This window comes from Corvus brachyrhynchos, unplaced genomic scaffold, assembly GCF_000691975.1.
Source record: "Corvus brachyrhynchos isolate BGI_N302 unplaced genomic scaffold, ASM69197v1 scaffold126, whole genome shotgun sequence".
Classification (NCBI taxonomy): Eukaryota; Metazoa; Chordata; class Aves; order Passeriformes; family Corvidae; genus Corvus; species Corvus brachyrhynchos.
The window spans coordinates 9,324,911-9,338,322 of NW_008239283.1; the positions used below are offsets into that span (position 1 = coordinate 9,324,911).

Sequence of the window (13,412 nt, forward strand, 5' to 3'; positions counted from 1 at the left end):
GCTCAGCACGGGCCATCACATGGCCCCCATAACTACAAGGGCAGGAATTTATGATGCTGGGTAGGAAGGTGCAAAACGTACTGGATTGTGCCCTGACCTGCAGTTTCATTTCTGGACTTGAACTCTAGAGTTGCAGGGCACGTGCCCAGAGAGGTAAATGGAATACAAATGCCTCATGCCCCTATTGCATCAGAGAGATCAGGAACCACGTCATTTCTGCCAAAAGCAACTGCTCTTACCACAGAATTCTCCGTTTTTATCGTTTTGACTTGTAAGCAATCCTCCACGCTCCTCGTGGTGCTGTTGGCCTCGGGGCTCTCCTCGGACACCTTGCTGCTCTGCTTGGCGCTTGCCTCATTGTCCCCATTTTCCTTGAGTGGAGGTGGCCTCGGGTGAATGTCATTGCGCTGCTTCTTCGTGACGTGAGCATCAGGCCCGTGCACCGTCTTGACGTGTTTCCTGAGGGAACTGGGGTCTGTGTACCGCTTCGTGCAGCCAGGGATTTTACAGACGTAGGGTTTCTGTCAGTACAAACAAATCTTGGGTTATATTTAGAATAAGCCCAAATATTCCAGGTACAGTGTATGGGCCAGGAAAATACAATGAGCATCGCAGCAGGCAGCAGCAAAATGTGGAGCATCTGCTTCACAGGACTCTGTAAGACTGAGATACGGAAGATGTGATATATGGGCTGCTGCTGATCCACAGAGACTTGGCCGGTCATTTCACGTTGGCTAAACTTCTTGTTTTTAGTTTCTGGATCAAAAGACAGCTAAGAATTCATGAAATACTTTCCTAGTATTACTTTCCCACGTATATATTTGCTCGGGTGGCCACAGGAATGTTTCCTGATTAAGGGTGGGAGGGAGGTGATGTAGCAGACTGGGCATAACACATTCGCACTGCTAAGGTGGGATCTACACCAAGAAGATGTCTGAAACCTTTTGGCTGATGGAAATCCAGTGAATTCAAGCCAGACTGGATTCACCCTACTCAATCTATCATACCACTCCAGCACCTGTCACCTTGAAATCTGTTATTGTGCAAAACAAACCACAGGCATGCAATGTTTTTCTTCAGACGACAGCACTCTATCCCGAATTCATGAATCATTGATTGCCATAGGAAAACAAGGCTGAAGCCATGCTTCTGAAAACAGAAGTCAGCAAACAGATACTTTTATTCTTTTAACTTTTTTTTTATTTTACCAAGTCTCCAATTCCAAAGTGTATTAGCACTGCAGTTGTTTGAGCTGGTGCTGCTGCACTGGAAGCTCTGAATTCATCACAAGTTCTGCTTTTGGCCTCACAGCTACTCTACGTATTTTTCTGCCAATGCACTAGGACAGATCCATGAGAAAAAACAGACATGTTATTTGAAGGCTACCCAAAATGACCATTCCTATTCTTTTTTTTTAAAATCTGTTTTGTAATTTTGTCCAGAAACTTAAGTGAAAAAATACAAAGGAGTATATATATTCTTTGCAGGAAGCCAGCATAATCACGTGAAAAACACTGAAAGTCTGTTTTTTATTCAAAAGCATGCTTCCTGACTGATCTTGGCACATCCACGTAGCTAAATCCACGTAACACCCCACTGAGGTAAATATTTAATATATTTTAAAGCTGGGTAAACCAAAGCACAAAAATTAAAACAGTTTGTTTAAAAATATCATGCAACCTTTTGGGCAAGCATTATAGAAATATTATTGCTGCTATTAAACATTATTACAATGAGCAGAACCCCCACCACATGTGCTGAAAAAAAACCTGTATATGAACAGCTCAAAGATTTTTTATAAATATCCTTTAGGCTCAACAGTTCTGATTTCTCAGACCCCAGCAATTAGGGTAACAGGATCACTGTTGCTTGGACAGCAGACACTCTACCTAAGAGGATTCAATCACCCTCTTCATCAGGCCATGTCCCCTGCAACTGAGCTGAGCACAACTGCTGTTTCACTGGTGTGCCTTCATCTATCCCCTGGGTTATCCAGATTCTGACATCTAGTGACATCTTCACCCTAGTGAAGTCTTGAGTTTAGATATCTCAGGAACCTCCCTCCTACTCTCATGCACACACAGGGTAATACTCATTAGGGTGGGAGAACTGGAGAACTCCCCATGCACTAAGCAGAACTGGATTTATGCGTTTTAGCCTTGTTCAGCTTGATGTCTCTCTGAGTCTTTGGCCATGAACTCGTGCCACTCCTCTGTGTATGCACTGGAGAGTGGTCACAGGATGAAAGCCCCTTTTCCAGGTGTAGCTTTGAAGGTAGCCCCTGAAGGGATTCAAATAGTGACTGAAAGTTTAAAATGAAATAGTGTGTATGACATTTCAACAATCAAACAAAAGCCAGTGTGGTAATATATCCCCAGCCTTGAACTTCAGCATGTTTGGACCATACACCTACGTCCTGTCACACAATGATAGTGACAAATACAGGGAAACTGGAACTTCCCCCTTAGAGAAGACTTGGATGACTAACTCTGAAACTGGTGTATTCCAAGTAAACACTGCAAGCAGAGCAAAATATTTAGAAGGTAGCTAGGAACCACAATAGAGTTAACAGTGGGTAATGGGAAATATTCACAGCCACAAACTTCTGCTTTGCATTTGTGTGGTTTTGTGAGCCAAGGTCTCCGTACAGTTTACTAAGCCAGTGGTCATGGCCACAGCTGGATGCAGGACCCTTGCCTGGGCCTGCTGCCCAGTGTGATGAGCTTTGCTGTGAGGGATGCCATCTGTTGTAAAGGATCATGTTATACGTTCGTCAAAAAGAGGGTGTCAAAAATATGGCCCAGAGAGCCATTGTATGCATCTACAGATCTCCCACAGGTCTTGGGGTGTGTCTGTACTGCATCAAGCAGGGTTGAACAGCAGTTCAGGAGTGAGCATGACTGCAAAATGTAAGATCATTTGGATAGTGACAGTGCCTTGTAGTTCCCACGGCAAGGCCAGCTGGTCTGGTACAAATCCTCCACTAGTGGCTGTGCTGTTCCTACTCCTGAGAAGGCCTTGGTGTCCTTCAGGGGAAGCAACTGCAGAGGATAAAAATCCCTATCTGTTATCTGAGTCTTTAATTTGTCTTGTTTGAAAACAGCTAGTGCCAAGTATCAGTGTATTTATATCAGGGTCCACCAGAGACACGGAGTTGGATGCTCCTGGCCTACAGCCTCACCTTCTTGCACAAGGGGAACCCAAATGATCAGACTTTCAAGTGTGTTCAAGCTCTGCTCAGATGAAGTGAGCAGTCATCCCAGATCCAGTGCAGTTCCTGATCTGGACCACTTGGGAATCTGAACCCACTGGAGAAATTACATTTACTAACACATTCAAAATGAATATTCCACATGTAGGGACATGGGACACTAGCTGGCTCAGATGGGAAACTGCCCTGCCTAGCAAAGTTCCTGGTAAAGCTCCAGGGATCTGAACTCAAGTGATCTATGGGCAAAACAGTCGCTCACATACTGTCAGTGTGCACAGACTGCAGTGAGTCAGTCGGTATCCAGCACTGAAAGCTGTACTGGCAGTCTTGATCCATTCACATGAGAATCCTTAGGAATTGAAGAGAGATGCAAATTTCCTTTAAGACAGGAAAAAATGTTGCAAAAATGTAAATCTTCAGTGGCTTGCTTGATTTATTCAACTTATGAGTGAGAATATGGAGAGTGGTTTAACACTGCAAAATTAAGACGTGGAAATATCAACAATGAAAGGGGCATTGGATCCAGCACTGGAGGAAGGCAGAGAAAGCATCCAGGGCTGGAGAATGAGCAATTTCTGACACCTAAAATGTGAGATTAAACCACAACTGGCTACCTTTCAGGGGAAGATGCTTTAACATAGAAAAATGATGTAGTCAAACACCACTTACTGGGAATGCAGGATGCTGAGCAGACGAGAGGCTGCAACCTATCTTTTTGGTCCCTCCTGGCCTCAGGGTTGGAATAGCCTTAAAACAACCCCAAACTATCCAGTTTAAGTGTGGATATGGGTTAATTTTAACCCATGTCTTGCTGGTGGAGAACAATCCTGACATTTGGGTTCATACCCAAACCAATTCAGAAAACACTGGGATCCTGGTCATTCATCAGGTCCATCTCAGCATCATGGAAGAGGATTCTAGGCTTCGAATCCTTATTCTGACTCAAACAGAATCTCTGAAACCTACAGAGTTTTGGTTATCACTGACTACTTCTATGCCAGAGATAAAAATACTCCCAACAAGCCCTTTGTAGACACAGCATTGCTTCAAAAGGCTGTCAACCGTGGCAACTGCGTTCCATTCTCCAATAGTCTATATTTAACTGTTGCAAATTAGGCTACAGACTGAATTCTTCATGGCTGAAAACACTATTAGAACTTTAGAGTGTTGTTTTTTCTTCCCCTGTCAGCTAATTAGTGGTAATATAAATTTCAATCGTCGGCCGTGGTTGATTGCAACAGACCATCACATGCGTTACAATAAAGGCAATTTCCTCTGCTCCCCAACTACTAATAGTGGGTCTTAATTATCCAAGGTTAACAAAGCATTGCATTGTGCTCTATCATTGTACATCAAACGATGGAGGGAGTATTATTTCCAGAGCATCAGGATCCAGGGTAGCTGTTATATTACTGCAAGTCTGCTCCACAGTAATATTAAACACCACTTGCACAACTGTACAATACTATCTGTGCTATTAAAAATTATAAATTTGGAAAATGCTTGTTTTAATTTCCAAAGTCGATTAAAAAGTTTGCATACTTTAACATCTGTTTATGATTTCAAACACAGCTTTCATAAACATAAAGCTAATGTGGTCTGGCTCCGCAGCAAAATAAATCCCATTAAAAAATAAGATAAACCTCTCATTACAGTAGGTTTCTTTTTACATGAGTCCAGTGTGTAAAGTGTATGTTTATTGTCAGCAAAACTTAAAAAAAAAAGCCCTCCGTTGAGCTGTGGTGAGCCCAGGCTTACCTCATTGGAATGTGTCCTGTTCTGGTGCTTGGCTCTGTCCGAGGCATTGGAAAAGGCTTTATTGCAGCCCTCATGTTCACAGACATAAGGTTTTTCTCCAGTGTGGGACCTCAGGTGTGTCTTTAAGTTCTCCAGGCGGGAATAGGCTTTGGAGCAACCCTCAAACTAAAGTAAAAAAAACACACGAGGAGTGATTAATTAACCAGAAAAATTTGATTTTCCCCATGCCTAAACCCTTCTCATCTGTTTCTCATTCTTTCTTTTTTTTCTTCCTTTTAAAGGGCTTGTGTTTTAGGGAACAACATTCACTTTGTTGGGAGAATTTGCTTCCCTAGGCAGGCTGAGAGTTTCAGCAGTGAGTCATATTTGAGGTGCTACTCCTTGTTTGGTACCCACCTGACATTTCAACAAGTGACTCTTTTCTTCCAGCAGGCCTAACACCCCTCCACTCCTCCCAGAGCTCTCTTAGCCCCTCCTGCCACTCCTCTGCATCTAAAACACTCAGAAACAGGGGCCCCCTCCTTCCCACCTAGGGAACTGACAGATTCTCCAGAGTCTGACCAGCCCTGCAACTTCACTACCACCAGCACTGGAAAGGGCAGACCATTCCCTAACACACAAACAGAAATCTAGCAAACTTTAAAGTTTCCCAAATTACAGCTTGGGTCTACTCTTGGAGGATGCTGTGGTCAGGCTGTCTGACATTACCAGTTTAAAAAACAAGACTCTCAATCTTGAAGACAGATGGATTTTTGGATGACAAAACAGGCCAGGAACCTTCCTCCTGGAAGGAAACCAGCTGCCCACACAACGAGAAGGAGCAGCCTGGGAGAAGTGGAGAGGCTTCTGGTGATGTAAGTCCTGTTACCCTCCACTCTGACTGAGCTGGAGGTTTCTCTCTGCACCTGCCCTGTCTCAGCATGGGAGGATTTCACCTCAAACTGAGGAGGCTCTTAAGTGCTCTTTGACAAAACAAGTGGGAGGTTTTAAGAAATGCAAGGCTCCCTCACAAATTCTAGCTAAATGCTGCACTGCCAGTTCAGCTGGGAGCATTGAAAAGCCCAGGCTGTACTTCCTATACAAAAAACCACCCCTTACATTTCAACGAACAGCCCCTCCTGCTGTAATGTATGTGTTGTATTTTAGTCACATCACTTAAATGTGTCTGCAAGTTCAGTCCAGTTGTGACAAGACTTCACACTGCTCTATTTGAGTCTTGGCCAGTGAAGAAACTGAAGCCACAGCAGGACAGGTCATGCTCAGTGTCTGATTCTCCCATGGGCAGCTGAGTGGTTCTACACATTCAAAGGTCTGGTCAAAGGCACCTGCATGCAATAGCAACAGCACCAGTCTCCTTGTGCTCCACATGCACAGGACCTGACTGACTGCTAGTGAGGGAGGCAAACAGGCAGCCCATGAAACCCATGAAGCATGTAGGCACAGGCTGATCCCATGTAACTTTGTTGCGTTGGAAAATAAGTAGGATTACTTAAGATTCCCTTTACGGTCTAGCACAGGGATGGTGGATGTAAGGCAGACTTGCTCTGCTCATGCTGATTCCTTCCACAGCTTTGTCAGGGTGGGATGGATCCAGTTCCTCTTCCTCAGACAACTTTCATTAGCCCATTTGTCCCACAGAACATGCTACAACTCTGAAGTAGCACAGTATATCTCTTTCTTCTCTTGCCCTGTACAAACAATCCTTTACAACTCAAGTCGCTTACAGTTATTGAAATACATCATTCCTCTTGCTGGAAAACAAAGGGAACTCAGCATGAGACAACTCATGTGTCCATTCTAGTTTTGCTGGATACTGACACAAAAACGCAGTTACTAAGAGCAGAAGTTCTAGGGCCACATTTTCAAATAAGAGCTTCTCAGCAAAGCAGCCTGTGCATGTTCAAAGCAGTTGTACCCACTCTTAAGTGTGGATTTGATTATGTCAGTGGGAGTTCTGGCTGTCATCTGTTGAAATAATCCTTGACCAAATCCCAGACTGCAATTGGGCTCATCCATAGCTTTATGTACACCACAAACTTCTTGTCTGAAACAAATGCTGCTTTGAAAAATCACTGCCAGACTTGGACAAGGAATCCTCTGCCACAGAAGGGCACTGTCTGCAGAGCTGCCACTATCCCAGACAATTGGAAAGTGGTGGTTCTCCAGTTCAGTCCAGTTGTTGCTTAAACATATTGCATATGGAGGGTGTGCAGTTCTCCAGGAGGCAGAGGATGACTTAAGACTCACACACAGCCTTGCCATTGCTCCAGTGTGACACAACTGAGGCTTGAAAGAGGCAGGATTTAGCAGTAGTGTTTTTTCCTGCTCCACCACAGCACTGAAGAGCATGCAGCCACTGCTGTTTTTGTCTCCTGAGTCCCTCTACCTGCAAGGGCAGGCTAGACTTGCCCTCAGTGCTCACTTTGTATGCACCAAAAATCAATATTTCTTGATACTTTTAAGGAAGATTGGTAAAGCCCTAGACTGGGCGAAGTGCTTTAGAAGATTAAAACAAAGGACATGGCCCTGTGCCTCGGGGGAGCTTATGCTCTAAATTAAATGAACACAGGGCTGGAAGATTGATAAAGGAGTCATGCAGCAAGCAAATCATACATATCCTAATATTTGTAAGCAGGAGCTGGGGCAGAGCCAGGGAGGGAGCAGGGCCGTAAGTGGCTAATGGAGCAGAAGAGGAGGAAGATATGGGAGGAGGGCTCAGATATTTGCTGAGCAGGAAGAGACTCATTCCTGAGACTCTGGGGAGAGGAACAGTGTAATCCTGACAGCAGAGGAGATATGAAACGCCATCAAGAGGAGAATGAAGACAGCAGAGGATATCAAAAGACAGGGATGGCCCTTTGGGAGGAGTAAGTGCTGGAGCATATGAGGAGGGAGATTGTGAACACTTCTCCCATCAGCTGATCACAGTTACTGAACTCCGTACCTCGCTTCCCTCTTGTGCCCCCCATCAGGCATCCATGGCTGCCCCACACCAGCCAGCAGTGCGGTGGGAGGCTCCAAGTGTGAAGGCACATATGGGATTTAATATTTTGAGGCTAGGGAGAAGGAGAGCCCAGCTCTCCCATGTCATCTGTGAGCCTGCACCCAGGCCTGAGATACAAAATACTACCCCATACTCTTCCTCAGGCAGTGTTTAACCCTAGGCGCAGTGCTGCTGGTATGCAGAAGGTCTGGGGACTGAGATCTTCTTGGGGTTTATGCACCTATGGCTTAGCCTCTCCTCTGGATTAAGAGAGCAGAGGTAGGAGGTGTTGGCCTAGATTCCCATGCTGGAAAGAGGCTTGTGTGCATGCTTGGGTCCGTGGGTGAGGGAATCTTGCAGTCCCAGAAGCTGTAGTGCGTAATGCCAAGTTAGACATGACCAGGGTTAGGCGGTTCCCCACAGTGTGGTATTACTGGCTTTCTTTCTTGGATGTAGGCAACTAAATTGGCTGGATTTCCACCTTAAGTGAGTTGTCCTGAGTTGCCTTGGATCTCTGTGGTAGATCTGAAATAATTTTTTCCATGGAAATACAGTTTTGCCCACTTACACCTTGCTCAACCACACTCCTTGACCTCTTGTCCCGTCCCCAGGGTCTAACCTGCAAGTAGCTGTAACCCAGACACAGAGGGCTGGACTGGCTCTGAGCTGGTGCCAGTGGCTGCCCTGGTAGAGCCCTACTTGAAGCCATGCCCGTGTCTGCAAACACATTTTTGTGACCACCCCAGCCCAGTGTCCCGCTTGCCAAGTGAGATGCACCATATGTCCCTGCCAGCTCACCGTGCACTTGTGTGGCTTCTCTCCCGTGTGCCTTCGCATGTGCACCACCAACATATACTGAGCCTTGAAGGGCTTCTGCTCCCGTGTGCAGTCCTGCCAGCGGCAGACAAACTCCTTCTTCTCCCCGTGGATGTGATCGTTGTTGATGTGCTGGTAGGAGAGAAAGGAAAAGCAGGTCACTCCTGGAAGAGCTGATGCCAGCGAATGTCACACGGTGCTCCAAAAGCCAGATGTTCTCTCCCCAATGCTTGTCAAGCACTGTAGCACCTGGGTGCCAGGTGCACAGGTAACACCAGGGACACAGGACCCAGTACTGTGGTCTGGTGTGTCCTGCAGAGAAAGGTGTGCAGCACCCAGCACACTGTGTCCAAAGCAGCTAAAAATGGGAGGTTTGCAAAAGCAATGGGGACCCATGGTGCCGGGGAGAGGGAGTCCTCTCAGTGTGTCCCCAGCTACTTGATGCCACTCTTGAGGGGGATGACAGAATAATTTTTGTCTCTACTGAACCCTCCTGTGCTTCATTTACACACCTGAGACCCTTTTCTGGGGCACTGCTGGAGGATGGTGGACAGGAGGAGACAAGCCTCGGTTGGATTCAATAAACTTAAAGGTCTTTTCCAACCTAAACGATCCTATGTTTCTAAGCCCATATGCTGGCCCCATGACATCCACCTGCTGTCCAGTGCTGGTGGCTGGCAGGAAATGACAGCATCTGAGAGCTATGCACCAGGGAGAGCTCAATTACTGCTAATTACTCTGGCCCATGAAATTCTGTGCTGGAGTGTTGAAAAGCCAGACCCAGAATGGTGCCTTCGTCCACTCTGGTAGGAAGAAGTGGGTCGTTTTTTCCCAGTGCAGGGCAGATGAAGCCCTGCCGAAAATAAACAGAGCCAGAGGCCAGCCTGTCGGCAGCGCCGTTCCCGTGGCGTCCTTGTCTCTCTGAATGGGGTCTCATTGCCAAAAATAATGCCTGTCCTCGCTCCTGTGTTTTCAGACGACATTCACTGACAGGAAATCCTAAAATAAACCACTTGGGTTTGGGTTTTGGCTTTTTTTGTGCTGAGATTTTTTCCAGCCCCCGCCTTCATTCCCCTGGCCAAGGCCAGGCACACACGTTGCAGCTAGGGATGAGACTCTCTTGGGGCAGTGAGGCAGCATGAGGACACAAAAGTACATTAAAACAGATTTATCAGCCTTCACAGTCCCAGCTGAATCCAGTCTCAGCGTCCTGTGTGCTGCGGTCCAGTCCTGGGGTCAGGGTCCTGCTGGGGTCCCAGTTCTACTGAGGGACAAGAGGAGGTGTGTGGGGCTCAGCTGGTCTCTTGGGCACCACACATAAATACTGAGAGCCAAAGCTGCGTGCTGGCAGAGTCGAGAGAGGCTGGGTTTGGGAGAGGTTTCGTACGGGTTTGGAGTTCTACTGCCTACAGTTCTGGTTTTACAACATGGCATTGGTATGAGATTTTAGCCTCAGATGGTGGAAATCTGATGAACCTCCCCAGAGGCCCATGGACATGCTAAACCATGTCCAGACCAGACTGGGAAGATATGTCTCCAGGCTCTTGTTTGTGTGGGAGTCTAACTTGCAACCAAGACTACAAACAGCAATGCTGGAGTGTGGGAGTGCACAGGCTTGTCCATTTGGTCTTGTTTGAGCCAGAGGAAGAGCATTTATGGAAGGGGAACTCTAGCCCTCATTTAGGACTATTCAATCCCGGTCTGGGCAACATCTGCTTCCCATCACATAGTGTAGGAGGAGTTGCACAGCTCACCCCACTTCAGCTACAGCTCCTTAGTCCCTACCTGGCTGAAGGGTTTGCTTGGGCTTCTCTCAAACTGAGTGTGACCTTTGAGGTTGGGAGCAGCAGCATGTTTGCAAAAATACGTCATCACTCCTGCTGCTCCCTGTTGACGTGCATTTTTCCCACAAGCACACCGTGTATGGGGAACAGACCCTGCTGGCCCAGGTACTTTGCTCTGCACACAAACTACAGTTTTTCCATGCATGGTGAGATGGCACCTCCTCAGAAGCCGGCCCACGACATCTGTATTTCATTTGCATGTGTATTTTGGGCATCCCAAAGCCACAACTCCATGTTGCTAGTAATCACAGTACAGAAGACTCAATTTTTGTAACCTTCCAAATTTAGGAAAATCTTGGGATATTTCATCAAATGTTTTTAATGTTTTTCTTTGGTTTGGTTTTTTTTTTTTTTCTGGAAATAAATTGTGCTGAGCAGCCTGGTGCTCTGCACTTTGCTCTGGGCAGAGTTAGTTTTTCTTACATCTGAGAGGGAAACACACAAAAACTACTGAACAAATGTGAGCCCAGCCCATCTGACAGGCATGCTGTGGTTTAATCCCAGAAAAGCAACACCCCATGGCATGCAATGTGCAACCCATTAAGCACCTTATCACTTAATTGACCTTGAAAACTGTTTCCAAATCTGTCTGTACTCAAGGACCTGATGCACTGAACCTTCTGGCTTCTGGCAGAGGCAGGCAGGCACTAGCCTTAGATGGAAGAAGAGCATGGGCCCAAAATTTTAATTCAGAGTGTGGTCCCTCTGGACAATGTTTGTGTGCAGAACTTGGGCAAATGGTGCCTGATGCCTATTTGGGGGCATCTAAACATATCTGAAATGAAGGTATATAAAAAATGGAGAGAGCAGACACAAGCCCTCGGGAAGGCAGCCACATGGGTGGCCCCCGGCAAGCTGGGAGCCCAGTTGAATAAGGCAGCAAAAGGCTGAAGGAAAATGAGAAGGCAGCAGCTCCTGTAGCAAAATTTGTTTAATCCATAACTCTGCTGCAAGCATCAGGGTTGCTGGACTGGTGAATTCCCAGCAGATATGGGCTGGCTTCAAACAAATGGACTCACACCATAGAGCCAAAATAAGGACTGGGAGGGTGTTGGGCTGAGAGCAGGGATGGGGCTTAGACACAGATTGTGTCTGATTTCACAGGCACTTCTCAGAGTATGAGGGATTTGTTGATCCCAGAAGCCAAAGGAAACCAAACGGTGGATACCCAAGATGAAGCAAAGCATACAAAAGGTTCTTGGAATTAATTAGAACTGAAAATCTGATTAATGACTTAGTTTGGGGATCCTTCAGAGAGCAGTTTTGACACTGGTTTGGGAACATCACTGTGATTATGGAAGCCATGTTTCCCAAGCCTTAGAAAATCAACCCACTTTCTGTATTTCAGACACTGGAGCATGTCTCCAAACTCTGAAGGTGCTCTGTTTCTGTGGGAGGGATGAGCTGAGCAGGTCAACAGCCTCTAAGTGATATGGCTCCACAGCTCATTAACAGCAGCATAAAAGGCTTTCCCAGCCTGGACTAGGACTGAGGACAGCATGGACGATCCCTGACCCATAGCTGGTGTAGCTCTGTGGGAAGGCTGAGTGAATATGGCCAGTGAAGAGGGAAGGGCTCAGCCCCCTTCCCCATTTTGTGATCAGGTCCTCTGCACTGAGCCTTCTGTCATTGGGCCAGGCACAAGGGAGACTGGAAGTGCAGCCTCAGCAGCTGAGAAGGGAGCAATATCATATAATCTATGAGAGGCTTCCTTCAGCTGAACTCCTCCGGGAGCAGCGACCTGCTTTGGCAGTGTTTACACACCGTATCTCTGATTTGCACCTTTAGTAGCTCCCAGGGTGAGCTCTGGCTGTACAGCAGCTAGTGATAAAAAATGAGGACAAGTGCACAGAAACCCAAATTTATCGCTGGGGTTTCCTCCCAACCATTACTCACATGGACGAGCTGCTCCTGAGTGTCATATTCCTTTGTGCACCCTTCCCAGTGACAGTTAGTCTCATAAATAACCTCAGGCTCCTGTTTACATTCATCCTTATCAAGATCTTCTTTCAGGTCTGTCAGATGCTCCTGCAACACATAACGGTGCATTGTATAAGGTGAACTTCTTTCATCTGAATTCCTTCATCACTCATAGATTACAGGGCAAGTATCAACTGATCACAAAACCATGCTCGTTGTGGCTACATAACATTCATGATTACTGTGAAATAAAGAGCTACAGAGTTTTGGCAGAAGTGGGTCAGAGTTGACTACAAGACACGAGGCACCCCAAACCCACTGTTGTTGCAGTGCCTGGATTCAGCCAGGTTGTGGGCAGTCCCAGGAAAGGCTGGAGAAAGGAAAAACCTGGCTTCTGACCTTTGGTTGTGTTCTCTACTGGAGCAAAACAACTGATCTGGGCAGAGTGGAGAAACATGAGCATGAAGAAACCACAGAGCAGTCAGAGCCCAGAGCCCAGACTCATCTGACATGGGCTGGGCAGGGGGCTCCTGTTTTCTGCATCTCTCAGTAGATGAGAAAATGATACCTAACCCTTACCCAAAGATTCATGCCTGCAGGATGCTCCACAGGGACAAAGTGATGAGCTCTCAAAGCACTTCTCTGAGAAGGGAATTTGGAAAGCTTCAGCAAGACCCAGTGAAGAGCAGGTTGCAGGACAAAGCTCCTGGGACTCTGGACTCATAAATTAGTTACTTTAATGCTGGGTACACTGTGAGCTCTCTCCTTAACTTCTCTGTCTAGCCAGCTCCTCAGTGCTAAATGAAGCACAGAAGATTTTTGTTATGGCTACTATGAGGATGGGCAACTACACAACAGTAACAGACAACATAATCAGTAC

General features: G+C 46.5%; 1 protein-coding gene across 1 annotated transcript in view; it reads right to left on the minus strand.

The window, feature by feature from the left end:
- Positions 1–13,412, minus strand: part of GLI2 (GLI family zinc finger 2) — a 190,723-nt gene that overhangs the window by 7,650 nt on the left and 169,661 nt on the right. The window contains exons 9-12 of the mRNA XM_008638300.2: positions 12,509–12,640; positions 8,751–8,900; positions 4,970–5,134; positions 240–521 (exon numbers count right to left, since the gene is read on the minus strand). Of these exons, the coding sequence (XP_008636522.1) occupies positions 240–521; positions 4,970–5,134; positions 8,751–8,900; positions 12,509–12,640 (729 nt within the window). The remainder of the gene's footprint in view (positions 1–239; positions 522–4,969; positions 5,135–8,750; positions 8,901–12,508; positions 12,641–13,412) is intronic.